Source organism: Microtus oregoni, unplaced genomic scaffold (assembly GCF_018167655.1).
Source record: "Microtus oregoni isolate MIOR12 unplaced genomic scaffold, Mior012 000024F_ref0000369, whole genome shotgun sequence".
Lineage (NCBI taxonomy): Eukaryota > Metazoa > Chordata > Mammalia > Rodentia > Cricetidae > Microtus > Microtus oregoni.
The window spans coordinates 484,924-512,642 of record NW_024543083.1 but is presented as its reverse complement, the minus strand read 5'-3'; the positions used below and the strand labels follow the sequence as shown (position 1 = coordinate 512,642).

At 44.8% G+C, this 27,719-nt stretch overlaps 1 protein-coding gene across 2 annotated transcripts in view; it reads left to right on the top strand.

The window, feature by feature from the left end:
- Positions 1-2,156: 2,156 nt before the first annotated feature.
- LOC121462434 (low-density lipoprotein receptor-related protein 1-like) overlaps positions 2,157-27,719 on the top strand; it is a 48,667-nt gene continuing 23,104 nt past the window's right edge. For both annotated transcript variants that reach the window (XM_041674014.1, XM_041674013.1), the window contains exons 1-14: positions 2,157-2,258; positions 5,276-5,389; positions 7,710-7,829; positions 8,415-8,654; positions 9,485-9,598; positions 12,145-12,264; positions 14,450-14,575; positions 15,142-15,345; positions 16,399-16,567; positions 16,862-17,030; positions 17,856-18,090; positions 19,037-19,162; positions 21,909-22,133; positions 27,005-27,316. In XM_041674014.1, coding sequence (XP_041529948.1) covers positions 2,183-2,258; positions 5,276-5,389; positions 7,710-7,829; positions 8,415-8,654; positions 9,485-9,598; positions 12,145-12,264; positions 14,450-14,575; positions 15,142-15,345; positions 16,399-16,567; positions 16,862-17,030; positions 17,856-18,090; positions 19,037-19,162; positions 21,909-22,133; positions 27,005-27,316 — 2,350 coding nt within the window. In that variant the 5' untranslated portion in view covers positions 2,157-2,182. The remainder of the gene's footprint in view (positions 2,259-5,275; positions 5,390-7,709; positions 7,830-8,414; positions 8,655-9,484; positions 9,599-12,144; positions 12,265-14,449; positions 14,576-15,141; positions 15,346-16,398; positions 16,568-16,861; positions 17,031-17,855; positions 18,091-19,036; positions 19,163-21,908; positions 22,134-27,004; positions 27,317-27,719) is intronic.

Here is a 27,719-nt window from a genome sequence, read left to right as displayed (position 1 = left end):
ACAATGAGGGTAAACCCCATCATGGGATTAGTAACTATACAATGAGGGTGGGACCCCATCATGGGATTAGTAACTAGACAATGAGGGTAGGACCCCATCATGGGATTAGTAACTAGATAATGAGAGTGGAGCCCCCATCATGGGATTAGTAACTAGACAATGAGGGTAGGACCCCATCATGGGATTAGTAACTAGACAATGAGGGTAGGACCCCATCATGGGATTAGTAACTAGACAATGAGGGTAGGACCCCATCATGGGATTAGTAACTAGATAATGAGAGTGGAGCCCCCATCATGGGATTAGTAACTAGGTAATAAGGGTAGAACCCTCATCATGGGATTAGTAACTAGATAATGAGGGTAAACCCCATCATGGGATTAGTAACTAGATAATGAGAGTGGAGCCCCCATCATTGGATTAGTAACTAGACAATGAGGGTGGAGCCTCATCATTGGATTAGTAACTAGACAGTGAGGGTGGAGCCCCCATCATGGGATTAGTGCCCTTTCAACAGGCATACAAAAGAATTTGCTTTGTTTCTGTGTTCTTCTCCATGTGAGGATTTGTCACGAACAAAGCCATCCACAGAGTAGGAAATAGCCCCTCAGCAAACCATGATTTTGCCAGCACCTTCATGGACTTCCAACCTCTATAATTGTAAGAAATGAAATGTCTGTTGACCAAGTCATATATCTATGGTAACTATGTGGCTGAGACAGCATATAATCTCATTTAATTCAGGAAAGGTCCCAGGTGTGTGGGTTTCTGATACCTATCCCGTTAGCCTTCTGTGAGAACAAGTCTATATTCTCATGGCTCTGATTGCCTCTCTTTGACATTGAATATTATTAAATATATAAAATAATATGATTCAGAACACGGATACTTCAGAAAGAAACCAATATAATATCTTAGAAGATTTTTGTTTAAAAAAACTAGGCAATTTTTAAAAAGTTGGCTTATGCAATCAGAGCACACAACACATTCAAAGAAAACTTCAGAGCATATGGCATTGTGGTGTCTCCAATTCGGTGTGATGGGGCCACAGTGAACATGAAGAGGAGGTACTAGTTAAAGCGAGGCTGTTGGCCTACAGCACTGCAAATACGGTCTAAGGAGGCACTTTGCAATTCATTTTTCTGTTTCTATTTTTTTCTAGTGCTTTATTGCTGTCTCTCATTCCTATAGACTAAAAATGCTCCTTGCCAGTTTAGCATAATAAATTCTAACTTCATTCTGTTCTTTCCAAGAAGCTGACATCCACCTCTCCCAGATTGCTGGAGAGAAAGAGTGTTGACTTCGCTAAGAAAACGAGGTGGGAGGTGCAAGGTGGGAAGCGTCTGTGAAAATTCCTTCACCCTTCCTGAACAGCGGCGGGAGATAGGATGACCACTAGCTAAATTCTGCAGGCTCTTTTGGGGTCATGCTTAGGTCGGTTCAAATTCAACTTGCCCAGTCAGTCATATGGACTGAACCAGGAGTGCTGTTCCGGACTTTAGCAGTGAAAGAAGGATGTCTTTAGAGTCTTCATCACCATCTTTGAGACTGGGTCATAGAAAGGATTTATTCTGCCTAGGTACACAGAAAGGAGGGTTGGAGGAGGGGGGAAGTGGGGCTGGAGGAGAGGCAGCGTCAGGGTGCACAAACACTCAGGGGTTGAGGTGGAGAGGAGAGAGAGAGAGAGAGAGAGAGAGAGAGAGAGAGAGAGAGAGAGAGAAAGGGAGAGAGAGAGCGCCAGGGTGAGAGACCGACTGAGACAGAGAGACAGGGAATTCTATGCTTTGTAAAGTGAGGGAAGAGCACCTGGCACACTGCATCACCTGAGAGGCAGACCTGCTTCAGGTGACTCGTGAGCAGACCAACCCTTTCCATGTCCCCCAAGAGCCAGCTCCCAGTGAGCCTAGCGCTGTTTCCAGTTCCACTGACGATCGGGACACAAAGTCCCCACAATGCGACGAGACCTTCCAGGACAGCGGCAGGTCTTGCCCTGATAGTGGGCGCACAAGATGCGCACCGGCACACCCCAGGTTGGGATTCAGCAACCTGCAAGGAGGCGTGGGAACTGCACCCCCGCCCCCTCCCCCACGGCGTCCTGCACTCCTTGCCTTGCTCCTCCCTCCCGGGCTTTCCTCACTCAGGCGCAGGCGAGAACAAATCCCACAGTCTAGCCTTCCCAGGCATGCGGTGCCGGATGCTCCAGCTCCTTTTCTCGTTGATGCTGGTATCGCTGGGCAGCGTCGGGCTCTCAGGGGCAGGTGAGTGGGGCCGGTGTGCAGGGGCGCCCTTGGAAGGGTCGCAGCTCGGGTTTGCGGGGTGCAGAAGGTAGGGTGCAGGATAGCAGTAGTGTCCTAGCAGCGCGCTGCAGAGGCAGACAGAAGGTGAACTTCAGGCGGCCTCGCTAAGTGTGCTGTCTGTCCCCAGCTGTGTGTAGGGTGTAGAATAGTGAGGCTGAGCATCCTACAGGAAGGGACCTGGATCACCCAAGATTGCCAGGCCCTTTGCAAACCTGTGAATAGGAGGAGAGGTAAGATCAGGGACAAAGATGTTCTTTGCTTCCGTGGAGTCACCCAGCAAAAGTGCAAAAGGAGCTCTCTCCACCCCTGAGTACTTAGAACACCTTACCTCTTAGATTCTTCCTTCCTTTAAGTCCAGACCCGGTGGGACTCTCTTCCTAGCTCTAGTTTCCCACCAGTCGCCATGGGATGGCTGCTAGGCACTGAGAATAGCCCGCTCTCCAAAGCTGCTGGGAAAGAATGGACAGGAGCACTCCCTGCAGCACTGGTGGATGCTACTTTTGTAGACAGATCCAAAGGTGGCATCTGGAAGAGAGACGACGTGTCCCCGGTTGACTGAGACAGGTACAGTTCCCAGGGGATGAAGTTGCTAGCTGCTGATGCCGACAGAGGTCGGAAGCATGCAGCTTTTGAGAAGCACCTGTCTAGTGAGGCTGGCAATCCCACCACACTGATGTGCCCAACCTTACCCCGGGCACAAAGGGAAGAATGCACAAGTGAAGTCGTTTTATGTTTGCATTTTGTGTCTTGACCAAGCCGACCTAAGGTTCTGACCCTCACAATTTGTGCCTAACCTGCTGCAGCATCTAGGCTGTGACTGGTCTCCCCATCACTTCTGAAACAGGATTTAAAATCACTTGTATTTTTTTTTTAACTAAGCAGTGATTTTACATCGTTGAGTATAAAGTACATGTGCTTTAGGACAACACTTATCCGTGTACTTGATACCATGATTATGAGCAAGCCACTGTAAATTTAATGTCAATAGATGTTAGTAAGTACTTTATAAATGCCTTTATAGTAAGCACCTACTTGTATTGGGAAAGTATTGAAAAACAGTCTGCAGGTAATGCCCAGATTTCATATGTATTTTGGGTTCCTAAACGGATCATCTCTGAGACAAAGTATTCTTCAGTTGTGGTTCACCTAATAGTCTCAGTTTTTGATGGTGAACGGCAGCCCTGAGATCCTCCTGGAAGGATCAGCTACAAGAGGTAGCAAAGGAGCTAATGGCTGATGAGCATTGATTTAGCAGCTTCTGAGCCAAGCCGCTTCCTGTTCGCTTAAGCCTTCCATCTCCTTTTCAGGATCCCATATAGCCTAGCCTCATTGCATACACAACAAAACCGAGATCCCATTATCCGTGTGCCAGAGGATGCATGGGAGAAGAGGACTTGGCCACTCCACGATATGACTAAAGTTTTTCTTGTAGATATGAGAGAGAGACAACAGCCAGAGACATCTGGAAGAGTCTAGAGCAGAGAGAGAAAGAAGTAGCAGAACGTGGCCCGCAGAATGGACCTGGTCAGGGTGATTGAAGTTGGAGAGAACAGAGGAGCTGGCAGCACAGCAAGAGATAGTGAGAGAGGGGAAGGGGCGAGAGAAAGTGCTGGAAGAGTAGAGACCAGCCAGGCACAGAGAGGGTGCATAGCTAGGAGGAGGGAAGGGCCATGAGGCTGGTGTGGGGGCTATGAAATGTATAACAAGTACTTGGGGATAGAGACTGAGGGAGCCCGGAGGCCAGCACTTTGTTATGCACCCACAGATCTATGTCGGTGGAGCCATGTGTCCCCTCTGCCAGAGGTAAGGGGAACGACTTCTTAGGACGCACTGGAGTCGGTCATCAGAAATCCCCCTGTAGTAGTTCAGGTTAAGCTCGTTTCTGGATATTCAGACACCTTGAGACCTAACAGTCAGTCAGCAAGTAGTCCAACCAAAATGCTCTAGCCCAGGTGGTTTGTGAACTGAGCTTGTTCCCATAGTAGCAGTAGCCAGACATTAAATGGTCTCACCAGCTTTAGTCACATGATAGCCTAGATGGAATAGGAGGAGATGCTAGAGGTGGCAGCTAATCCAGTAATAAACTCTATTCCTGGGGGTCTATTTTAAATGCTTTCTAAAAACTGAATTTGCTTTAAAATCGGCCGAGATGGTGACACAATTGTAGAAGAAAACCTGTAAGACTGGCATCTAGCTTCTTGGGAGGAGCTGTCTCACATCCGCTTTCACGCCCGCTTCCATCAGTTGGCGACCCAGGCTGCTGCTAGGAACAGAACTTGCTGAGTATTCCACACATGGTGCAGCGACTCCGGCAGGGACAGGCCGTGTAGCTTATGTTTTCTAGGAACCAACGATTGTCTTTTCCTCTCTAAGTGTCAGTTCAATGCTGTAAATGAGTACTCAGACCTTCCTGCAGCTTCCTTCCGAGGCTACTCCACTTCTGGCTTTTGGTAACCATTGAACACCAAACAATAGCTACAAGTTCATGACTTGAATGGAATAATATAAATTCAGTCTTTGAAAGCTTCCAAGTATTTATAGCATAGCCGTGAGAGAGATATTGTTAAAAGAATGTTGTGTTGGACCCCGAACGTGGGTCTGTACATGTCTAAGATTAAATGGAAGTACTTGGGCTCTAAGGTTTCGAGCCTAGACATTTAACTTATACGTGCTCACTTTCCATGGCTTTGTGAGCGAATTAGATCTGGCATTACTGCACCTATATCTACTGGTGCCCAAGTGTGAGTCTCCTCTAATCCTACAGAGAACAGGCACACAGTAAGCCTCCCTGAAGCAACTCTATGACACCAGGAGGACCTGGTTCTAAAGGAATTTCCTAGTGAGCCCAAGTGGAGTGGGAGGAGGAACTTAGTCTTCCTCAACACAACACTCCATGGCTCCTTATCATGGAGAAATGCCGTCTTAGGCTGTGGGGGCCAGAAACTCTCAGGACTCTGCCTCTTGTTTATTGACTGCAGGTGAAATCGAGTGTAACAGGACCCGGCAAGTGGCTTGTGGTGAGAAGTGCATTCCTGTAGCCTGGCTCTGCAATGGCGAGCAAGAATGCCCGGATGGGACAGATGAGCAGTGTGGTAAGCACTTCTCGAGATGCTGTCGTACACCAGCCCTGGCGTCCAAGCCCAAGATGAGCATTCCCGACGTAAAAATCTGAAAGGCTCTACAACCCAAAGTGGTTTAATACAAACATGATACCACCACAGGACTTTCCCTATCTGACTTCATGTGATGGGTCTCAGCCAGAAGACAGGTTCACTTAAAATAGCATATAAAATCACCTTCAGTGTGTGTGTGTGTGTGTGTGTGTGTGTGTGTGTGTGTGTGGAGTATGTTTGAAACACAAGCTGCTTGGGATGCTGAGACAGGAGGATCGTAAGTCCAAGGCTGGTCTAAGCTGTAGGCTGAGTTCAAGACAAACTGGAAGAATTATCAAGAGCCTGTCTCAAAATGAAAAGCTGGGGGGATAGTATATACAATGTGCAAGACCCTAGTCTGATCCTTAACAATGTAAAAAATAGCCAGAATTATTTAGATTTGGGCCCATCCATGTGATACTTTAGTGTGCTTGTGTGTGTGTGTGCATGTGTGTGTATGTGTGTGTGCAAAATAAATGGAAAAATCTTCAATCTGAAATACTTCAGAAAGGTCCCATCATTTCAGATCTAAGGTATTTGATGTGTCTTTGTCTGACAGTGTCCACCCTCGTGGCTTTTGTCCCCTGAGGGGATAGTCAATCATGAGGAGTGTTCTGAGTGTCACAGACTCTCAAAGATGAAATCCAGTCGTCCTCAAGTATTAGTGGCACCACTGTAAGAGCAGAGTTTGTACCTTAAATTTAGGCTTAAGCATTGGTGACCATATTTATTTAACTAGACTAATCCAGAGGCTCTCCAGAAAGCCTTGTAGACCTTAATACACAAAGCTCTTTTGTATGCAAATTGAGCAAACAAAGTACAAAACTTTTAGAAGCCAAGTTAAATATTTGGCAAATAGTTTGCTGCTCCAAGGCCCTAGTTCTCAGTGCTTAGTGTATTCGAAGCCCCAGGTGGGTCACCTGAACACTAGTACAGACAGAAAGCTTAAGCGATGCATCTTATTCAGAGAGAGAGAGAGAGAGAGAGAGAGAGAGAGAGAGAGACAGAGAGAGAGAGAGAGAGAGAGAACGAGAGCATCAATGTATCAGTGAGTATGCCCTTTCTTTGTTTATCCCACTTTCTTCTTCTTGGGTGGACACTTGCTGTCTCTAACTTCACATGAAATATTTGGTATGAAAACATTCTCAGGACTCAGGGTGAAGCTCCAGGGTTGAGGGTCACATGCAAATCCTGGGCTAAAGTCTCAGAATCCAATAAACAAGCAAATGAACAAACAGAAACAGGCGTATGTTTGTGGGTTGGAATACACTTCCATGCTTGCTTTGTTGTGTAGTCCTCGGGCATGCTACCCTGACTCTCTAAGTCTCCTTCTTAAGGTGAACTATTTGAAGGTGGGTTTGCTGTGAAATCTACTAGTTCCCCCGGCGTTGTCTTTGATCTGAATATAGTCTTGGCGATCAAAGGAATTCAAAGAGGTGGACTGTCTTGGCTTCCAGCCACCTGTAGGGGTCAGAATGTACCTGAATGGTTAGATATAAATAAACTTCAAGCCTGTTGTGCAAAACCCACCTTTCCTGTGTTTGTTAGTGGTGCATGGCTAGCTGCCACTTTAGACAGAACGCTTATAAAGTATCTCTGCCCCAAAACTTTTGCTAGGCTACAGTGTTCTCAACAATGGCAGAGAGGCTAAGCTTTGAAGGATCCTGGGTCTTTCTTCCTTGTTAAAGTAAATTAATTGGTTAATCGTCAATCTCAGCTTGACCAGCTCTAGAACCATCCAGTAGGCACATTTCTGGGCATGACTGCAATGCAGTTTCCAGAGTTTAACAGAGGAGGGAAGACTGGCCCTGAACGTAGGTGGCGCTTTTCCAAGCACTGGTATCCCAGTGTGAGTTAGAAAAAAAAGGGGGGGGGGGGAGAGCCAAGTATGAGTGTTCATCTCTCTGATTCCTGACTGAGGATGTACTATGACCAGCCACCTCACACTCTGGCCACCATGCCGTCTCTGCCATGACGAACTGTATCCCTTATTCAATGTGGACCGACATAATTTCTCCTTCTCTCAAGTTGCTCCTGTCGAATATTTTGTCACAGTAATGGGAGAAGTAAGCTATACCGTAGAGTTGCTGTCAGGAGTGTGAAGGGAACCAGCAAGTTCACGGTTGGGGCCAGTGTCGATCTCAGAAGTCTTCATTGCTTTCCTATTTTGAATGATATGACTTGAAATCCAGCAAACGGACAGACTCTGACAAACTCGTCTTCCTCCTTGCCTGCTCTTGAATCCAACTCTGGCCTGCAGAGGAAACTTGCCTTGGGTACCGGCAAGCCTGGCAGTGTGATGATGGGAAATGCATTCCTACCAGCTGGTTTTGTGACGGTGCCAGGGACTGCTTAGACGGCTCCGACGAGGTTAACTGTGGTAGGTATGACTTCCTTTAAAAATTGCACCCATTTGTTATTTATGTATGCGCCTGTGCAGGTGGTATACGCATGCATGCATGCATGGACCCCATGCAGCATCCCAGAGGACAACTTGGGGAGTTGATGCTCTCTTTCCAGCGCATGGATCCCAGTGATTGAGCTCATGTCAACAGGCTTAGGGCAAGGACTGTTACCTCCCAGGCCATTCCATCAGCCCTGCACCACTATTTTCAACAGCCCATCATCTGTAGTGCTAACTGAAAGTAAGCCACGGAATAGCCTTAGGTTGTATGGGCTGAGCCAGATGTTATATTGTCTTTCATGTTATAAAAGATTCTCAGACCCATTTCTTTGTATTTTTTTTCTTCAAATTTATTAGCATTATTGACTTTTTGAAAACTTATCTTGGGGAGAAACTTCAGTGCAGAAAGTCACAACCATGTCCCTAATGACATCTAGCTAGCATCTCTTAGCTATTGGTTTCATAGATGGAGTTCACGGCATAACCATAGTTCTAGCCTGGATAAGCATGTCTGTCATTGTCCCGCAGTTCTGCCCTGCCCACCTAATTCCTGCCTTTCAGAGATCTTGACAGTGTGTCCGGACTACAAAATCCAGTGTCCGGGAAAGGCTCAGTGTCTGGATGCTTGGGAACACTGTGATGGCCATCAGGACTGTGACGATGACTCTGTAAAAGAACACTGTCCCCACAGCCATTGCTTGGCGGGGCAGTGGCAATGCCAGAATCGGGCATGCGTCATGGCCAGCTGGAGGTGTGATGGCATTGACCACTGCGGTGATGCCTCGGATGAGGAGGGCTGTGGTACGTCTGGCATCCCCTTAAGTTTCGAGGGCAAGGTATAGGACGTGGACTGCTTTGTGCAGGCTACATTTAATCCCTATCCCTGAGGCTACCATCCTTTATCTAAAAACAGGATGCTCCCTAGCAAGAGCTGAGGCGTAGCTATCCATGGAAACACAAAGGGCTGGGTAAATAAAAACCCCTGTAATGTATATGCTAAATAAGCACTACCTGAAATGTTCCCAGTGCTGATGAGCTAGCAGTCTCTAGAACACCTGAGCACCAGTCTCTGCAGGGAGCCTAGCAATCATTGATACTTGTTCTCACATAGTGAACACTGTCAGTAAAAAACTCCCACTAAAAAGCACGAAACCCAACCCCAAAGTGTGGCGAGCACCACATTCCTCTCCTAGATGTCCTCCCAACCCCAGAAAAGTGCAGCCTCTGGTTTCCTGGTGGACTGAAATCCTATCCAAACTTTTGTGGAGTTAAGGCTGCAAAATTAAATGTGCTCAGCATCTAACATTTTGTACAATTAGGTGGATTTTTTAGAGGAATACTCTGTTTGGGTCAAGTGACTGACTCCAGTACAATTTTAATTCCAACTATTTAAAGCTAGATCAATCAAGTTTAGCATGAGTGCCCAGATGTCTCGCTATTTTTACGATGGAGTCTAAAGCCCTAACTCCCTGAAAGACAAAAATCAGTTTCCAATGATAAGCTTTTCCTTTCCAATCCTCAATTGCTTGGGCTACAGAAATATTGGCAAGTAACCTACTGGAGGGAGAGTCCCTGATTACCCTCCTGGGCTATGAGCAATAGTGAAGAAGAACGTTCAACTTCCTCCCCAGCCACCTGTCCAGAAGGCGCTGTTAGCTGTGACGGAGGGAAATGCATCCCAGACTCTTGGATGTGTGATGGGAAAGCTGACTGTACAGATGGTACTGATGAACCCAGCACATGCGGTAAGAAACCGCTTCCTCAGCTTAAGACGGGAGGTGGGAAAACGAGATGAACTAGCTTACTGCCTTAGTTACTGGATTAATTACTGCACACTTGGCTGTGACAGAAGCAATTAAGGGGAGCAAGGATTGATTGTGGCTGGCAGTCACAGGCTGGGTTGAGGGTGGGTTGTGCAAGGGCATCCTGGATGTGTGGCTGCTGCTTTTCTCATTTCTGCAGAATGGGAAGCAGAGAAACGGGGCTGAGGCTATAACTGTAAAAGACCTGCCTCCAATGGCCCACTTTCTAACTAGTGAGTTCCCTGGTCCCAGAGGTCCCACGCTTCCAAGAATAGCACCATTATCAGGGGAGTGCACGTTCAAACTCAGGAGTCGGTAGGCGACGTTTCAGAATCCATCCCTAACAGTTATCATCGGGGCCGGCTCCTCGGAAGAATGCTTAAAGTGAAATGCACACACAGACAATTGCCTTTGTTCCTTACATTTTATCACATCACATTTCATCTATTACATTAAGGCTCCTAGCTTTGCTCTTGTGAATATGAGGAAAATCCCCTAACTTGCAAAACTTCAAGAGCAATTTTCATTCTGTAGCTTTAAGGAGATGGGTTAGGTAAAAACCTAGATACTACACTGCTTCTGAAGTTTTCGATAAAGCCAGCAGTGTATCCACTAATGTTGGTAAAATCCATGTCACAACAAGGGCCACGCCCTCCGTTGAGGGTCAGCCATCTGCAGCACTATGCTCAGACTTCACCCAATCTAGGGATCCCTCTCCAGAAAGCCTTGGCTGAGCCTGGTGCTCACTGCTTTTGTTCAGCTTTCAGCTTGGGGATTTTATGAGATTCAATACAGCTTTGCAGATCCAGTACAAGAAAACGCACAAAACCAATGGGAGCAATAGAAACCATTTGGCACCTGTCTGGGGGAGGAATGAATCAATCTGTTTAAGAAAAAAAAATAAAATAGAATTCTCCAAGGACTTAACTGAGAAAAACCTCAGAAAGCATGTTTTCTGGTAAGGAGAAAGGTTGTTGAAAAATAACTCTGATTTTTTCTTTCTATCTGTTTTTCCTTCCTTCCTTCCTCCCTTCCTTCTTTCCTTCCCTTCTTTCTTCTTCTTTTCCTTTTTCGAGACAGGATTTCTCTGTGTAGCCCTGACTGTCTGGAACTTAATATGTAGATCAGGCTGGTCTCAAACTCAGAGATCCACCTGCCTCTGGGATTAAAGGCATGTGCCACCATCACCCAGCTGTAACTATTTTTGTTGTTGTTGTTGTTGTTGTTCCAAGACAAGGTTTCTCTGTAGCTTTGGAGCCTGTTTTGGAACTCGCTCTGTAGAGCAGGCTGGTCTTGAACTCACAATGATCTGCCTTTCTCTGCCTCCTGAATGGTGGGATTAAAGGTGTTTGCCACCATTGCTGTAACTGACTTTTTAACTTTGTGGTTTGCACTAGAAGAATCACTGCAGGATCTACTAGGGAAGTTTCTTAGCTAGGGTTGCTATTGCTGTGATGAAACACCATGACCAAAGAGCAAATTGAGGAGGAAAAGGTTTATTCAGTTTACACTTCTACATTGCTGATTATCACCAAGGGAAGTCGGGATAGGGACCTAGAGACAGGAGCTGATGCAGGGGCCAGGGAGGGGAGTTGCCCACTGGATGGTCTCCTCTGGCTTGCTCAGCCTCCTTTCTTATAGAGCACAGGACCACCATTCTATGGATAGCACCACTCACTGACCCACAGTGGTCCTTCTCCATTGGTCACTAATTGAAAAAATGCCTTACAGCTGGATCTCATGGCGGCATTTCCTCAGCTAAGGCTCCTTCCTCTCTGATGACTCTGGCTTGTGTGAAGTTTACATACAAAAGCAGCCAGTGCAAGAAGAGAGAGTGGGCATCTCACCTCAAGTCATTCTGTCATTTGTCTCCTGTCCCCCATGCTTCTGTAGCTTTGGAGCCTGTCCTGGAACTAGCTCTTGTAGACCAGGCTGGCCTCGAACTCACAGAGATCCGCCTGCCTCTGCCTCCCGAGTGCTGGGATTAAAGGCATGAGCCACCATCGCCCTTCCCCCATGCTTCTTAAGACTCCCCTAAAGGCTTCTGAAGAAACTTTGTACTATAAGAACACACGTAAGAGTTATTAAAGCACTAATGGCCAAACCTCAGTACAGCTTTGGGTCTGATTATTTGCATTCATAAATGAATATACAGGGCCAAGTGTCCCCCTTACCCACAGACCCCACAGAAAGCACATAGGAGGGTCTCCGCTTTTCTACAGAAGGGAAATACAAATACACCAACCCTTGAGATTGTCTACATGATATCTTGGAAAGAAATGCCACTGCTGTGGTCCTGGACTTTGTACCTTTCCTGTTCCACGTAGTCTTCCCCTAGCCCCATTTTCCCAGCTGAGAGGGCAGGGTCAAGGGTTGTCTCTGAGTGCTCATCTGCTCCTCACCCAGCCCAGAAGGTGCCTAATACAACATGGTTTGTAAAGCATGAACCACCGAGCTCAATTGTTTTGACTGCTGCCTTATCCCCACAGGTAAAAACTGTTCCCTGCTGAATGGTGGCTGTGAGGGGTCATGCAGTGATACCCGCTGGGGTGTCCAGTGTTCCTGCACGTCAGGGTGGCAGTTGCAGCCTGATGGATGGAGCTGTGGAGGTCAGAGCTGGCTCGTCCTCTAGAAGCGTTCTTATTGTGGCGACATGTACACAGCATGAATTTCAGCGTTTCAGGCGTTTTCAATGTGCTGCTATTGTATTGGTGTTCATGTTTACAGTGTACTATTCCCATCACCATGCATTTCTAGCTCTTTTCACCATTCCCAACAGAAATTCTCTGTCTATGTAACAACAGCTTCCTAGGCCCCATATGCCTTAGCTTCTGGTAACTTCTGACTTTCTCTTTCTGTGAGTTTGTATATTCTATGCATCACCACGTAAGTGGAGTCTCTCGGTGTTTGTCCTTTCGTGTGTCACATGTCTCTAGGATTCATCCATGTGTCAGTATTCCCTTCCTTTTAAAGACTGAACATAATTCTATTTTATGCTTGCTTATGCTTGTAGCACATTTTTCTATTTAGCTATTAATGGTGCATTTGGGTTGTTTCTGCTATGTGTGTGTGTGTGTGTGTGTGTGTGTGAGAGAGAGAGAGAGAGAGAGAGAGAGAGAGAGAGAGAGAGATATCACGAACAACACTTGCATGTCTTTTGCTGTAGGAATATAAATTTGAATCCTCCTTTTCAGTTACCTGACTACACTCCACATGTAGAATGGTGGAGCACACGTATTTCCACCAGGAACAAAATTCTAATTTCCTTGTCGATTCTAATTATTACTCTAGCTTGTGGGAGTTGCAAGTCAATTATTGACCAAAGACCAAAGACTTAGACACTAAACTTAAGTTTAGTGTCCTACCTTATGGAGTGTAAAGAGCTTTTGCCATTGAACAAATATCCTTGTCCCTTCACAGCCAGTCCCCAGGTCTCTGCCACCAAGGATGGAGAGCCTGTGAACTAAAGTACATTGTATCTTTGTTCTGCATGTCCCTTTCAGCTGACCTTCTTCAGGTCATTTAATCCTTGGGTTTCGTTTCTCTCTTTTGTAAAATGGAGCTATAGACCTGGGATGGCTGACATAAGATTTACTGGTCTTCATTATTCTTAATAATGTAAAAAACATATGACCAGTAGCCTACAGCATCTATCTAGAACAATACAGGATGATAATTTCGGTTGAAGTATAGCACAAGAATAAAGGATCTGCTGTGTTAACTATGTTCACCCTAAGGACAGGTTGAGCTCTGCTCTCAGCCCTGTCTGTGTATTCAATGTTCTCTTTATGATGGATCTGCAGGTCTACCCACCAGGGAAGGCTATATAGGAACTTTAAAATTGCCTTCTGTAATGGCTTTAATCTTAAGACTTCATTAAGAGATGTTAGGAACCTACTTTTAAGTTCATCACTTATAATTAGAATTTAATAAATCTTAGTAATTAAATTTAATTAAGTTTATTGTTTAAATGAAACAATACTTATAAGTTATAAGATTTATGAATTCTTCATTAGAATCTGGTCATGGCCCTCAGAAGCATCTAGGTAGGGTTGTAGCACACTTTGGGGGTTCTGACTCACAGCAAGGCTTGGCTGGCCATGGACTTGACTGTGGCCATGCATCAGTTGTACTCCTGGGACTGGAAAGTGTTGTTATGTCCCAGGACTTTGTGATTTAGGAGGAATAACATCTTCCTAAAATCTCCCCAAGGAACCATTTTCCTGCCTATTAAAACTAAATAAATATCTCATAGTTTTGTCGATTATCTACTGGAGAGTCCTGTGTGGTTTTTGCTATTTGTTTGAAACAAGGTCTCATGTGGAGCACGGTAGAACTGAACTTAGAATGTAGCTGAAGATGAACTTGAACTCCTGATTTTCTGGTTTTCATCTCCCCAGTACTTGATGCGTTTCACCAAGCCTAGTTTGGGAGCACAGGCTGTGTAAACCAGTTGCACAAAAGCTCAATTCGGTGTCCTATCCATGCACGTGACCTTCTCGTTCCTCTTAGATGAAGTGTTCTGTGGCATGAATAGTGAACCCTAGGCCCTAACACTTGTCATTCTGAATCAGATTCTGGTGTGACTGGGAACTAGTATAGCCTAAGAATGTTGCTGGATTAGCACAGATTGCATTTCATGGCAGCCAAACTGCAGGGCTCCCTGTCTGGGACCTTCTGCTAACTTACATTCCCACGAATGGGAACTCAGTGGCGAGCCCGAAACTCCTGTGCACTGAACTACGGAAGCCGTAGTTCCTGAGCCATCTCTGACTTATGACTCTCTGCCAGCAGATGTGGACGAGTGCTCTCTGGCATATGGTCCTTGTAGCCAACTGTGTCATAACACACCAGGCTCTTACTCCTGTGGCTGTATTCAAGGTCACCAGCTCTACAATGGCACGGACTGTCGGGTTACAGGTGAGTTCTGGAGTCCAAATGAGCCCAGCTTCTGCTCTACTCTTAATGGTAATTATAGAGAAACGTGACCCTGGTTATTTAATTTAAGGTTTAGTGCTAGACACGATGTTTTTCATTCCAAAGAAACTGCTACTGTGGCAAGCATTGCCTAGCCAGAGTGTCAGTTACACTGAGTGTCTTTAAGATGATATAGTTACTCCCTTAGCTACAGAATTGGGTGCTCCAGAGAACCAACCAGTTGAGTTTTAATTTGGCCTGAGCTTCTTTGCCTCGGGGACTCTCACATGTGACTGCTATGTGACAAGCCCGTATCAGAGTCCTGTCTAAGGGGAAGCAGCTGAATCTGAAATCAAATAAGGCAATACTATTCCAAAAATTAGCTTTAAAGTGCTGGGATCAGGGGAAGGAGGGACTAGGACAGCCCACAAATCTCCCCGAGTGTGCTTTGTCTCTGCTTTAGGGAGAAGCAGACTTCGGTATAAAAGAAGGAATCGCATCTTTAGTTAAAGGGGAAGATGTAAAAGAAAGCTTCAGAGTAATGTGTTACCATCTTCCTTCTACTGCAGATGACGATGTTAAAATTCTTATAGCAGCAGATAAAGAGCTAGGCATCCTGGACCGAAGAACAGGCATCTATGAGATGCTCACCCCTGTAAAGTCAAGGCCCAGTTCTGTTGCTTATGACCTGAACAGAAACATGTACTTCTGGGTAGATAAAGTCTTGAATGTGTTCATTCTTGGGAAGCCAAGCTCTGTTCCCCTCTACCCAGGTAAGGTTTTGTTGTTGTTGTTTGGGTTTTTTTTTTTTGGCATTAAACATTAACTTCTTAAGGCTTCTTATGGTACTGATATGAGATTCCTGAGATCAACAATCTTAAACAACCTTAAAATTTTTGAGCCTAAAGCTTTGGAGTGGTTAATTGGCAGCATATCATGGCAGAAGTGTGGAGGAGAAAGCTGCTCACTTTGTGACAGCTGGGAAGGAAAGGGAGAGAGGACAAGAACATCATTCCACATTTCCCTTCAAAGGGATCTCCCAATGACCTAAAACATCCTACTAGGCCCCCTCATTTAAAGGTTTCTACTACCTGCCAATAATAATGCCCACAAGGTGGGGACCAAGCCTCTAACCTATTGGTTCCTTGTGATACATCCATATTCAACTTATAGCTTTTCTTAAGCATACTGTAAGGAGTATCTGTATTTTTAGCTGATCTATATCTATATCTTTAGATGGGAAAGCTTTTATGACTAGCCTGTCATGAAGCATGAGAGTATATAAAATACCAATATGAGACATGTACATGGTAGGCTGGCTCTGTAAGAACATCACAGAACCTTGCTTGGTCCATGAAAATGTTTTTAAGAAGGATAGAAATCTTGGGATTTAGCCTTAAGCCAGAGCTTTCTCTATCACTAGGTATTTGAACTTGGCTCTTCGTTCCTTTGACCTGCCTCTCTAAGATGAAGGCACTAGCCAGAATTTGTCTCAGTAGGTAAGGGTGGGGATTAACCAGGCAGCATAGTGAAGAAGGGCATGGCCCAGTAGGTTTAGTGGCAGACAGAGCTATTCCCAGAGACCCCTGTGGTGACCAGTGTCTGAGCCACGGCCACATGCTCCATATTCATTAGCTGTGCTTATCCTTGGGTCCTGCATGCACCTTAGCCACTCCATGGAATACCTCTGGCCATTATTTCTTGGGTCCTCTCTGCCTCGTCGTACAGATCCTAATGAGTTGTTGAGGAGTCTTGTCAAATACCGTTCTCAAGGCAAACATAGCCATGAAAAGCTACAGGTGTCACTCTGTCTCCCGTGTCGGCAGAACTCCCACCCGTGAGCAGTATTTCTCTGGACTGGTTTACGGGACAGTTGTACTGGGCTAGTAGCTCTGCGCGGGTCATCTGTGCTGGCTTAAGTGATGGCAGAGGCTACGTCAAAATCTTGGAAAAGGATCTTGTGCCGGAGGAGCTCGTGGTGTTTCCTGCAAAGAAGTAAGTCGTATTTCTCTTGGAATGTACCCTCAAATCTCTTGGCATTTTACATGCTTAAGAAGAGAGAGTGCCAGCCTTTAGGTTTCACTTGCTCCACAAGATTCTTCTTTGTACATCTTAGACTGAATTCCATGTAGCCAAACCTTCCCATGCCTGATGAGTATGGGGACGCTCCAGCTTTGGGGAGCAGGACAGAGACAAAGCTCATAGGAGAGGGCTAATGGAGTTGTTGAGAATAATGTGTGTACGCAAGCGAGGGCATTTTTGAAAACTGCGTACTCCCGCTGCTTGCAGGTATTTGTACTGGGTAAATCGGAGTGAGAACGGATTGAAGACGGTTGAGACTGCAGGAATGGACGGCTCCGACAGGAAGACCCTAGCAGTGGTGACCACAGAGGAGCCTTTAGGGCTGACACTTGATTACGTGACTGGCAGACTCTACTGGATCGGTGGCTATAAAGAGGTACTATAGATAGAGCCAGAGGAAATGGGAACTCTCTTTTGCTAGGAGCTGAGAACGGGTCTAAGGTATGCACATGCTTCTCTGATGACTAGCATTAACTCCATGAAGTAATTTGCATTGCAAAAACAAGAAAAGCAAGGTTTAATTGCACAACGTCTTCGAGCAGAGCAGACTGTACCAACAGCTTGGAAGACGTGGTGTGCTTTTTTCTTTTTTACATACTCTGTAGCCCAACAGTGCTAATTTTTTGCAGTTATAAAGGTCATAATTTATGTTGTACCCATGATACAATATGCTTTGAAGACTTCTGGGAGCTTCCACAGAAGCATACATTTCCTTAGGCACTAAAGAGCTGCACTCGGATTTCCAAGGCCTAATGTTGCAGTTTATAACATCCCAATTTGGGAAATGACAAACTAAAAGGTCACTACGACATAGTGACTAAAAGCAGAAGCTCACAGCCTGGTGAGTCACGTTTCCAAGTCTTGTTTCCTAGTTGTGATTTTTGGCTGATTAGGATGTTTCTGTGAACACTCACGGCTCTCTCTGAGAACACATGAAACACCTACATTGTGGGCCAATTACAGAATAGAGAGAATGGTGTTGGTACCATGTCTGGATGTAGAGCATGTGGGATAGTTGTTAAATCTGGACAAAGACCACTCGATGTGCTGACTTTGATGGTAGACTCCACAGGCTTAGATGAATTCCTCCCAATCGACTTGATGTCGCATGGATCAGTCAGCATCCAGAAACCTCTGGTGACAGCAACATCAGCAGCCCTTGCTGGCGCTCTCCCTAACTCATGAGACTCTAATCCTTCAGTCCATAGAGACCGTGAAAGTGGACGGCAGTGGGAGGCACACCTTTCCTGGGGTATTTTTGGAAGATGAAGATCCCGTTGGTCTGACTGTGTTTGAGAATGCTTTCTTCTGGGCAAATCAAACTCAACTGGTCCGGACCTCGCCCAGCAGTCCGAAGGCGAGAGAGGTGTTGCTCCATGCCTCCGGTGCCTCCGTGTCTGCTCTCTCAGTCCTCCACAGATCTCAGCAGCCCAAAAGTAAGTGATGCACTTGCTTCTGAATTGCTGAGGTGGAAACCGCCCAAGAAGAGATCTCAGTTTGTTGTTGGAACTTGCTGTTTGGAGGCAGGGACGTGTTTAGCCCCTTCTCCTTCCAGTCAGCACACAGGGCTTCTAGATATGGTGAACAGAACAGAAGCTTCACGGGGAAGCTCTTTCCAAGTCCTGGGCTCTGTGTCTGGCTAACGCCTCAGCTGGGTTTTTAGGGTCTGGGATATTGGAAATATAAGCTCTGGGCTGGAGAGTCGTCTCAGCAGTTAAGAGCACTAACTGCTCTTCCAGAAAACCTGGGTTCAATCCTCATCACCTGATGTGTGGCTCTCAACTGTCTGTAACTCCAAAACCAGGAGAACCAATGTCCTTTTCTGACCCTCTCAGATACCAGGCATGTATGTGGTGTGCATGCGTGTATACAGGCAAAACGCTTATAAACAAAAAGTAATAAATCAATCTTAAAAAATAATTATGAAAAAGAAAACATAAGCTATCCATAGAGGGTGGAGATTATGCTCACCAATGTCCTGGAACTGGATGTGTAGACTGGCTGGTCTTGTAATCACACCTCTGCCTCCGGAGTGCTGGAATCAAAGGCATGTACGCTAGGCTAAGTGTGTTGTAGCAACTAACCATGGTGGAGAATACAGATCCATTCAAGGAGTCTCACAGTAAACCAATGGAATACTCATTCTGCCTTAACTTGAAGGGAGAAGGTGCAGCTGGTTAAAGTTTGTTGGTAAGTCACTTGGACACTTGTCTGGCAGTCAGTCTGGAGACAAGCTTAGTTCAAAGGTCAGCACACTCGTGAAAGATAACAAGTAGACTTGGATTCTTCTTAAGGCAGACCATCTTCCCTCTTCTCCAGTACTGAGTTTTGAATGGTTTGGACAGAGAGTCTGAACTACATCTACTGTTTCTGTTTGAACAGGTAGACACTCAGCATGTGTTCCGGGTTCTTGCAGCCATCTGTGCCTCCTGTCCCCCATCCATCCTAAGGGCTACAAGTGTGTCTGCCCAGAGGGACTGTTTCTTTTACCTTCTGGCACTTGCAGTGGTAAGTTCCCTAGTAAAATGGGTACAGTTCAAGAAGGCTTGCTGCAGGTGAGCCCGGAAATAGAGCAGATTCCATTGCTGAATCCATCCCTTCTGTTCTGACAAGTTCCGTTGACGACCAGTGTGTTGTCAAAATAACTTGATTCCATTGCTTTCTGATTGGTTTGAGATCGGGTCTCACTGTGTAGCCCTGAAAGGCAAAGAACTCACTATGTAAATCATACTGCCCTCAAAATTCACAGAGTTCTTCCTGCCTCTGCCTCCCAAGTGCTGGGATTAAAGGTGTGTACCTCCATGTCCAGTCCCCTTGATTTAGTTTTTTAATAGTGCTAAATAATAGTACTCAACAAAAACTTAACATCTAATTATTTTTAATTGTGTGGTGACATAAGATGCATTCATGTTGCTGTGCAACCTTCATTACGATCCGTTCCCAGAAATTCTTCATCTTCCAGAATGAATCTCTTTACACCTTAGGTATCAGTTCTACTCCCCTTCCCCTCTAGTTCCTGCCAATCACCATTTTATTTTCTGTCTATGTGGACTGGCTAATTCTAGATACCATATTTGGTGAAAGTGTATGATATTTGTCTTTGGTGTATGTCACTTAGAATAATATCTTTGATGTTTGTCTTAATTAGGGTTCCTATTGATGTGATAAAACATGGTGATAAAAAGCAGTTTGGGAAGAAAAGGGTTTATTTGGCTTACACTTCTATTTTGCTGTTCATTGTCAAAGGAAGACAGGACAGGAACACAAAACAGGGCAGGAACTTGGAGCCAGCAGCTGATGCAGAGGTCATGGAGGGATGCTGCTTACTGGCTTGCTTCCCCTGACTTGCTCAGACTGCTTTCTTATTGACCTCAGGACCAGCAGCCCCGGGATGACACCACTCAACATGGGCTGGACCCTCCCCCTGTTGGTCACTATCTCATAGAGTCATTTCCTCAACTGAGGTTCCTTCCTCTCTGATGACTCTGGCTTGTGTCAAGCTGGCACAAAACCAGTCAGTCCAATGTTACTACTCTCTATTCTAGCATCTCATAGAATCTCATACATACACCCCTTTGACTTTTGAAACAGGCCTTGACATACAGTCTTGGGTGGCGTTGGGTTTACTATGTGGCCTGTGCTGGCTTCAAAGTTTCCCGAATCCCATGATCAGCAGAGTGTACCACAACTCCTGACTCCCTTCCGTTTTATGTTTCAATTTTGATGATTATCATTGCGAGAGGAGCTCATGTGCACCATTGTGTGCATGTGTCCATCAGGGGAGAGTGGTGTGGAGTTGGTCCTGTCCTCCTAACTGTTTGTGGGCTCCAGGGATGGAACTCAGGCTCGTGAACTTGCACACAGGCACTTGTACCTGCTCGGACACCTCACTCACCTTTTATCCCTTCTGAAGGCTGAGTGATATACTACTTTAGGTATATAATTCCTCCATTGCTAGGACAATTGTATTTGATTTTTAAAGCATAAAATGGCATGTATACTTCAGGTTTGCATGAAAATTTTACAAGTAAATTAATAGGAGAATTACCTTCTATGATCCCTATTACATATCCTGTCTTAGTTTTTAAGTGGTCTCTGCTTGAATGCTGTTTTAGTCCAGCATTGTTAACACAAATTCCCCATGTTGCTGTTTTATCACCAAAATATTGAAGGCTACACAATCTATTGACTTTTTCTGCCCAACCGTTGGTGCTTTTGAAACTAGAATATGAAAGTTTTGGGAAGAATAAATCATGTAAATATGTTTATGCACCAACTTATTTTTAAAAACACAGATCACAGGGATGGTTTTGGATGAAACCATGGTGGAAAAGGCTGTAGTTGCTAAGCAATCAGCTCAGGTTTAATTTTGAGCGTTATATATTGTATGCTGTTAAGTCCACATGCTCAATTTTTCTTTTTTAAAAAAATATATATTTATTATGTATATAGTATTCTGCCTGCATGTATGACTGCAGGCCGGAAGAAGGCACCAGATCTCATGACAGATGGCTGTAAGCCACCATGTGGCTCCTGGGAATTGAACTCAGAACCTCTTGAAGAGCAGTCAGTGTCTTACCCTCTGAGCCATCTCTCCAGCCTTGGCCCAATTTTTCTTTAAATAACAGAAAGCATTAAAAATTCTCTAGTAGCGGTGAGAAGCAGAGACAGGAGGGTCTCTGAGTTCAAGGCCAGCTTGCTGAGTGAGTGAGAACAATCAGGACTACATTTAAAATCAAACAACAAAACAAGTGCTAGGAGGTGGTGGCGCACGCCTTTAATCCCAACACTCGGAGAGAAGGAGGCAGGCAGATCTCTGTGAGTTCGAGGCCAGCCTGGTCTACAAGAGCTAATTCCAGGACAGGCACCAAAGCTACAGAGAAACCCTGTCTCGAACTTCCCCACCTCCCCCCGCAAAAAAAAATTGTCTATAAATAAATAAAATAAGCAAACAAAAGTTCTCTAGGAGCAAGACATTACTAAGGAGTGATACATGTCAGTGATTCAGTTTTATCCTTCCATTGAACGTCAGAAATACCCCATGCCTCGGAAAAGCTGACACCAACACTGGCCATCTTCCCAAATAGCCCATCTTTAGAGGTTATGGTGGTAATTGGGTCATGTGTGTCTGCTACACAGGCGGGGATGTAAGACATTTGTGTGGGTGCCCGAGCTTGAGATGAGGCTATTCCCCGTAGGGAACCCGGCATTCGTCTGAATGGTCAAACAGCAAACCTCTCCCTTCCCTTTGCAGAGCTGAAAGTTGTGTTTTCTTCTGGCAAGCGTCTATACTTGCTGAAAGTCAGCTCTATGGGATCTGCTATAGAAAGAACTCTAGTGGAGGAGCATGCTGGGAACCTCTACTTACTGGATGTGGACTGGAAAAGGAACTTCATCTATTGGTCAAATGCCCAGGGTCGTCTCATTTATTCAGAGGGATATTCAGGGCAAAAGCGAGAGATTTGGACCCAGCATACAGGTGAGCTGTGGTAGTCACCTTGTTTTCTTCCTTTATTTTCTGGCTCTAAAATGTGTAGGACCATAAAAGTGCACCCATCCCTGATCTAAATGTATTTTCATGCCTAAGACTAGGTGTGACTAACTGAATGTGATATCAGCTATTGACCCGTTGTTCTTGGGTGTGACCACTGTCATGAGGTTAAATAGAGGGATAAGGTTTTTTTGTTTTTGTTTTTTTTTTTAATTTTTGCTTTCCCGACCTTAAGTCAGGGAAGAATAGAAAAAAAGATCCTTTCGTTCTTCAGTTTTGCATTGCAGATTTTTCATACTCTAATTTAAAAGTCATTTGCAATGCAGATTTCAGAGAGAAAAAGCTAGATATTTTCTTAATATGGCAGTATATACTTTCCCTTCTCACACTCCTAAACGCTGCACCTCACCCTTAAGTTCTCCTGATTCTGCCTAAATGCAGCAAACGTCTCCATCGTAAAGGACAGAGCCTTGAGCTCAGGGTGAGTAATGAGATTTCTGAACATCTGTCCCTGTGTGCTCTGCCAAGTGCTAAGGCTCTGACTTGCGAACACAAGTGCCTTTGACACTTTCCTTGGGGTCCTGCAGGACCCAGAGGGCTGGATAAGTACAATGGCAGGTGAGTAGCAATTTCTAAGGCCCCAGTCAGAGGACAAACTAACCCTGACAGCACCTAACAGCTATCTGTGAGATGCCTGATCGCAAAATGTCTTCCTACCTAATGAAAATGTTACCTTCTCCCCGCTGGCTGGCCATGCTAATTGGCTTCTGTGTTGCAGTTATATAAAGGACTGTTGGTTTAATCAGAGCTGGCTCTATTGTAGAGCAATGATAGTTCTCCATAAGTATAATAAATGCCCAAGGTGATCAATTTGTAAAGAGAAAATCCTAACTGAACAAAGAATGCATAAGTAAATTAAAGAAAAGGTTGATTTTAGCTCTTAGTCCATTTAGGGTTACTCATTATTTTTAGGCCTTGGTGGTGGTGCTGGTCGCCAATGTTGGGAGGAGAACTGTGGGCCCAAGGCCACAGAAAAATAAAAAAGGAAACAAAAAGGCTGAGACTGGAAACCCGTAGACCATTTGAGGGCATATATTCCCAATTACCTGATTGTCTCCCATTGGTCCTCATCCATTAAAAGTCCCACAGCATCCCAATAGCAGGCTGAGCGTCAAGGCACTAACACATGAACCTTAGTGGGGTATTTGAGATCCAAACACACTGCAACAGCGGTTCAAACAGAGCAAAGACAACAGTCTCATTCCTGCTAACCAGACAAGGCCACAGATTATGTGGCCTCTTTAAAAGCCATCAGTCCATTTGAGTACACTGAGGTCAGTGCTTTCTCTTGAGCACATTACTCTTACACTAAAGTTGAAAATTGAGACCAAAAACAAACAAACAAACAAAAAAATCCAGTTAAAATTCTTAGTGAAAAAATGAGAAGACTTCGTAGTATGTCTCTAAGTACAAATATGGCATTGTTCAAAGAACGTTATGTGAGCCTGGAAAGGAGGTTTTCAACCTTGAGTCTGCAAAGGGCAAAGATGAAATCCATAATTCAGTATAAGAATGAACACTCTCTGTACATTGCAGAGCCTGGCAAGGGAGAGAGCGTTGAGCTTGGGCAAGAATGACTTCGAGGATATGGAGAGGATTCTGACCAAATCTGACAGCGGTTCCTCCCACGGGAGGTTGTGATGTAGTAAAGAAACACATCACCCGAAAGGAAGAACAATAAGTAGCATATTAAGGCTGTGTGTAGTGGCTTCCCCCCGACACCACACCCCCTCACCCTGAGTCACCACGCATGTGTTTCTCCACCGCCTCAGTAGTTAACATTGAGTTCTCGCTATCGTGCCCAGTAGAGGGTTGAACAACTGGCTCTCTGGGGCTTACAGTTTGGATAGCAAATGAACGCCACCCTCGTCCCAGGCATATGTTTTATGAGGACTTTCAGGTGGTATTGTTGAGATCGAATCGTCAGGTTGCTAACCTCATCAGTAGATTAAACCAGCGAGGAGTTCGGAAATGAATGGGCTGCGAGAAGCCAGAATGTGCCTGGGGGAAGGAGGCTGCTGGGCTAGGCCTTGGAAAGTACAACTGGTCTTCTCCCTGCCAACTTCCTGTCCATGGTGCTGTAAACCCCATCATTCCACTGCGTGCTCTCTGCCACCTTGTCCTGCTTTACCACACAGTGGCCCAGAAGCCCTGGAGACAAACAGCTGGAGAGTAGACCATGGGCCGGAATAAACCCTTCTTTCCCTTACTTTTTTCCCCACCTCTGGTATCTCGTTGCAATGCCTAAGAAACAGAAACAAAAGCATAATAGGAGGAAGAACCATGCATGCGCATTTCCTGCTATATGCTTATAATAAAACTTACTGACAAATCATACGCAGTCCATGATTGATGTAAAACCCTAGACTGAACCCTTTATCTGGTAAAGTCATAGAGGAGGTATAGTTTTGACTTGAATACCATTTCATACTTTTGTTTCTATGAACAAGTGAAACAAAGGTGAAGTGATGAAGACACAATGGAATTAATTCACCAGTGCCATAAACAGTGGCTTTGATGACCTGATTAATACATTATAAGTGCTAGAAAATGATTCTTGGATTTGCTGGCTACTTAGAGTTGAATTGATCTCACATGTAGGTGGAATCAGCATTGGTAACATATTTGCTTTCTTTACATTTCTTTTATTTTGTGGTGTGTGTGTGTGTGTGTGTGTGTGTGTGTATGCATGTTTACACATGTGTGTGAGTAGATCAGAGGAGAGCTTTCAGGAATTAGTTCTTGCCTGCCACCACGTGAGTGCCAAGGATCAAACTCAGGTTATCAAACTTGGTGGCAAGCACCTCTACCCATATTTCTTTTCTTAAGTAAAGACTAAGGATTGACAAACTTTGCATGAAATGCCAGTAAGAATCACCATGTTTGGTGGATATTTGTTATTATATCATGAAAAGAGCATTATACAGTGTATGAACTATTAGCTGTATTCCCATGAAAAGTTATCTATATCAAAAGGCAGTGGACCAAATTTCACCCAACGTCAATTATTTATCCATCTCTAGTCTGGAGAACAAAACAAAACCAACAAGCCACTCCAAAACAAGTACGCCCAGACGCACAGTGCTGACAGTTTTCATGGTGTAAACATGGTGTAAACACCCCACAATGCCAGCTTCCAAGCTACCATGTGACACGGTTAAAATGGGTTTCAGAATATTCATGGAAGCAAACTTTACACAGTATGTTCACCCTTCAGGAATGATTGACTATAAAAACAAAAGCGTGACAGAGTTTGCCATAAAATCTCAATGTCCTCCATGATGCGATAGGTGGGAAATTCCACATCTGTCCTCAGTGAAGTGCAGGCAGTGTTTTATAAGACTGCTTTGAGGCTATATATATAAGGTATACAGGAAACAAAAACAAATATCATGTTTAGACTCATGTCCCATTCGAAGCCAACCTGTAAAAAGTTCAGAAAGAATACCAAGTCCAGAGCCACATGCAGTTTCATGATAAGGAATTCGAAGCCAGTAATAGTAAATTGCAATAAAACAATTAAGAATATATTAGTCAAATATTTATTGCCGCTGTAAATCAATATGATTAGTTTAATTACTTTAAATTAATTGAACCATCATCTTGCAGATTTCCTGGCACTTGGCTGTTGTAAGCTTGTGTGGTCAGCTTTAGTAACTTACCATAAAATAGCAGTCCCTATTCTAAGATTCTCTGTTTTAGCTCTGTTTGTAATAGCCTCATGAGAGAAGCATTCTTATAATGGATTTGAGGAAACCGAGGCATAGAAACAGGATTTCGCGGGAGGCATTCTGACCTTCCAGCTTGATTCTGCTCTTAATCTTAACGACTGGGTACAAACCATGGTAGATCAACTCTAGCCTAGCTCTGTCATAGGCCTGTTGTACTGGGCGTGAGCAGGAAGGGAAGAGTGTTGGAAGTTAGTGCCTGATTCAATTATTCACATCTGATGAAGGATGCCTGTCTTAGTTAGGGTGTCTGTTGCTGTGAAGAAACACCATGACCACGGCAACTTTAATAAAGGAAAACATCTAATTGGGGCTGGCTTATAGTTCAGAGATTTAGTCCATTATCATCATGGTGAGAAGCATGGTGACTTGCAGGCAGACATGGTGATGGAGAGGTAGCTGAGATTTCTACATCCTTATCTACAAGCAGGAGGAAGAGAGAATGACACTGGGCCTGGCCTGAGCATCTGAAACCTCAAAGCCCACCCCCTGTGTCACATTTCCTCCAGCAAGACCACATCTACCTCAACAAAGTCCCAACTCCTAATAGTGCCGCTCCCTGTGAGCCTAGTGGGGGCATTTTCATTCAAATCACCACAATACTCATATTTTTTCTGTGCTTGGTCCTTATTATACCTGCATGTTCTCAGTGTAGATTTTATTCCTTGTCTGTGCTCTCTTGGTGACCTTGCATTCTATCTGAAATGATGTCTCTTGTTTTAGTCTATTTTCCTAAAGCAATTTCAAATCTAACCCCTTAATGTATAAATGACTGATTTGCATATTGACTCGCAAGAAGAAGGGATGTCACTCTGAAGTGTCAGGCCTGTGTTCAAATGCAGAACACGTGGACATCTCCTTCAAGATGTAGTGGATCTTGCCAGGTGGCTCTGGGGACCACTGGGACTCAAGTCACAAGCTGCCTGATTCAGAGTAGCCATTAAGAGGTTCATGTTGCAGAGAAGTGTCTGCTCAAGGGGGCCGGGTCTCTCTTCTCTCCTTGATACATTTGAGTTAGTATGCAAATATACCTAGAAGCCTTTTCTAAGGCAGCCTCTGTCTCTCCCACAGTCTGCTCAGCAAATGTGGACATCTCCACCGGGAACCTGTTCTGGCTACCCTGTGACCGAAGTACGATTCAGAAGACCAGAGTTCCTGGCCCTGACTCCTACACTCTCTACAGCACTGGCAATGTTATACTACAGCTGCTTCTAGACTGGCCTAGACGGGTGCTATACTGGGTGGAGAGTGGGAGGCCCCTTCAAAGCATGACCCTCGACGGCAAAACCAGACAGGAAATCTGGAGAGGCACCTGGGCGGCAGACACGCGGATGGCCTTGGACCTTGGGTCTGCTAGTATCCTCTGGACCACCAAAGGGTTGGGTAAGTACTATACAATAGTACCATGGGTAGAATCTGAGGCCATATGCCAAAGCTTCTTTACATTACAATGCTTCAAGTCATTTTTTTAAAGTTAATTTTGTGTTTTGAGCTATGGTGGGATAAATAAGATATTTTGACACCTGTATACAATGTGTAAAGATCAAATTACAGAAATTAGTATATTCATCTCCTCAAGCATGTACTGTTACTTTGTATAAAGAGTATTCAAAATCTTTCTTCTAGCTGTCCTACTTATTCTGAGCACTGCTTTGACAAAGACTTTAACTCAAACTTTGACAGTTACTGCAAGGCATCTCTTATCTATCAGTCTGGTTTAGGAATTAAAAAAAATATAACACCAGAAATAATAGACTTGAAAGCTTCAAAATATATACTTAGTTGT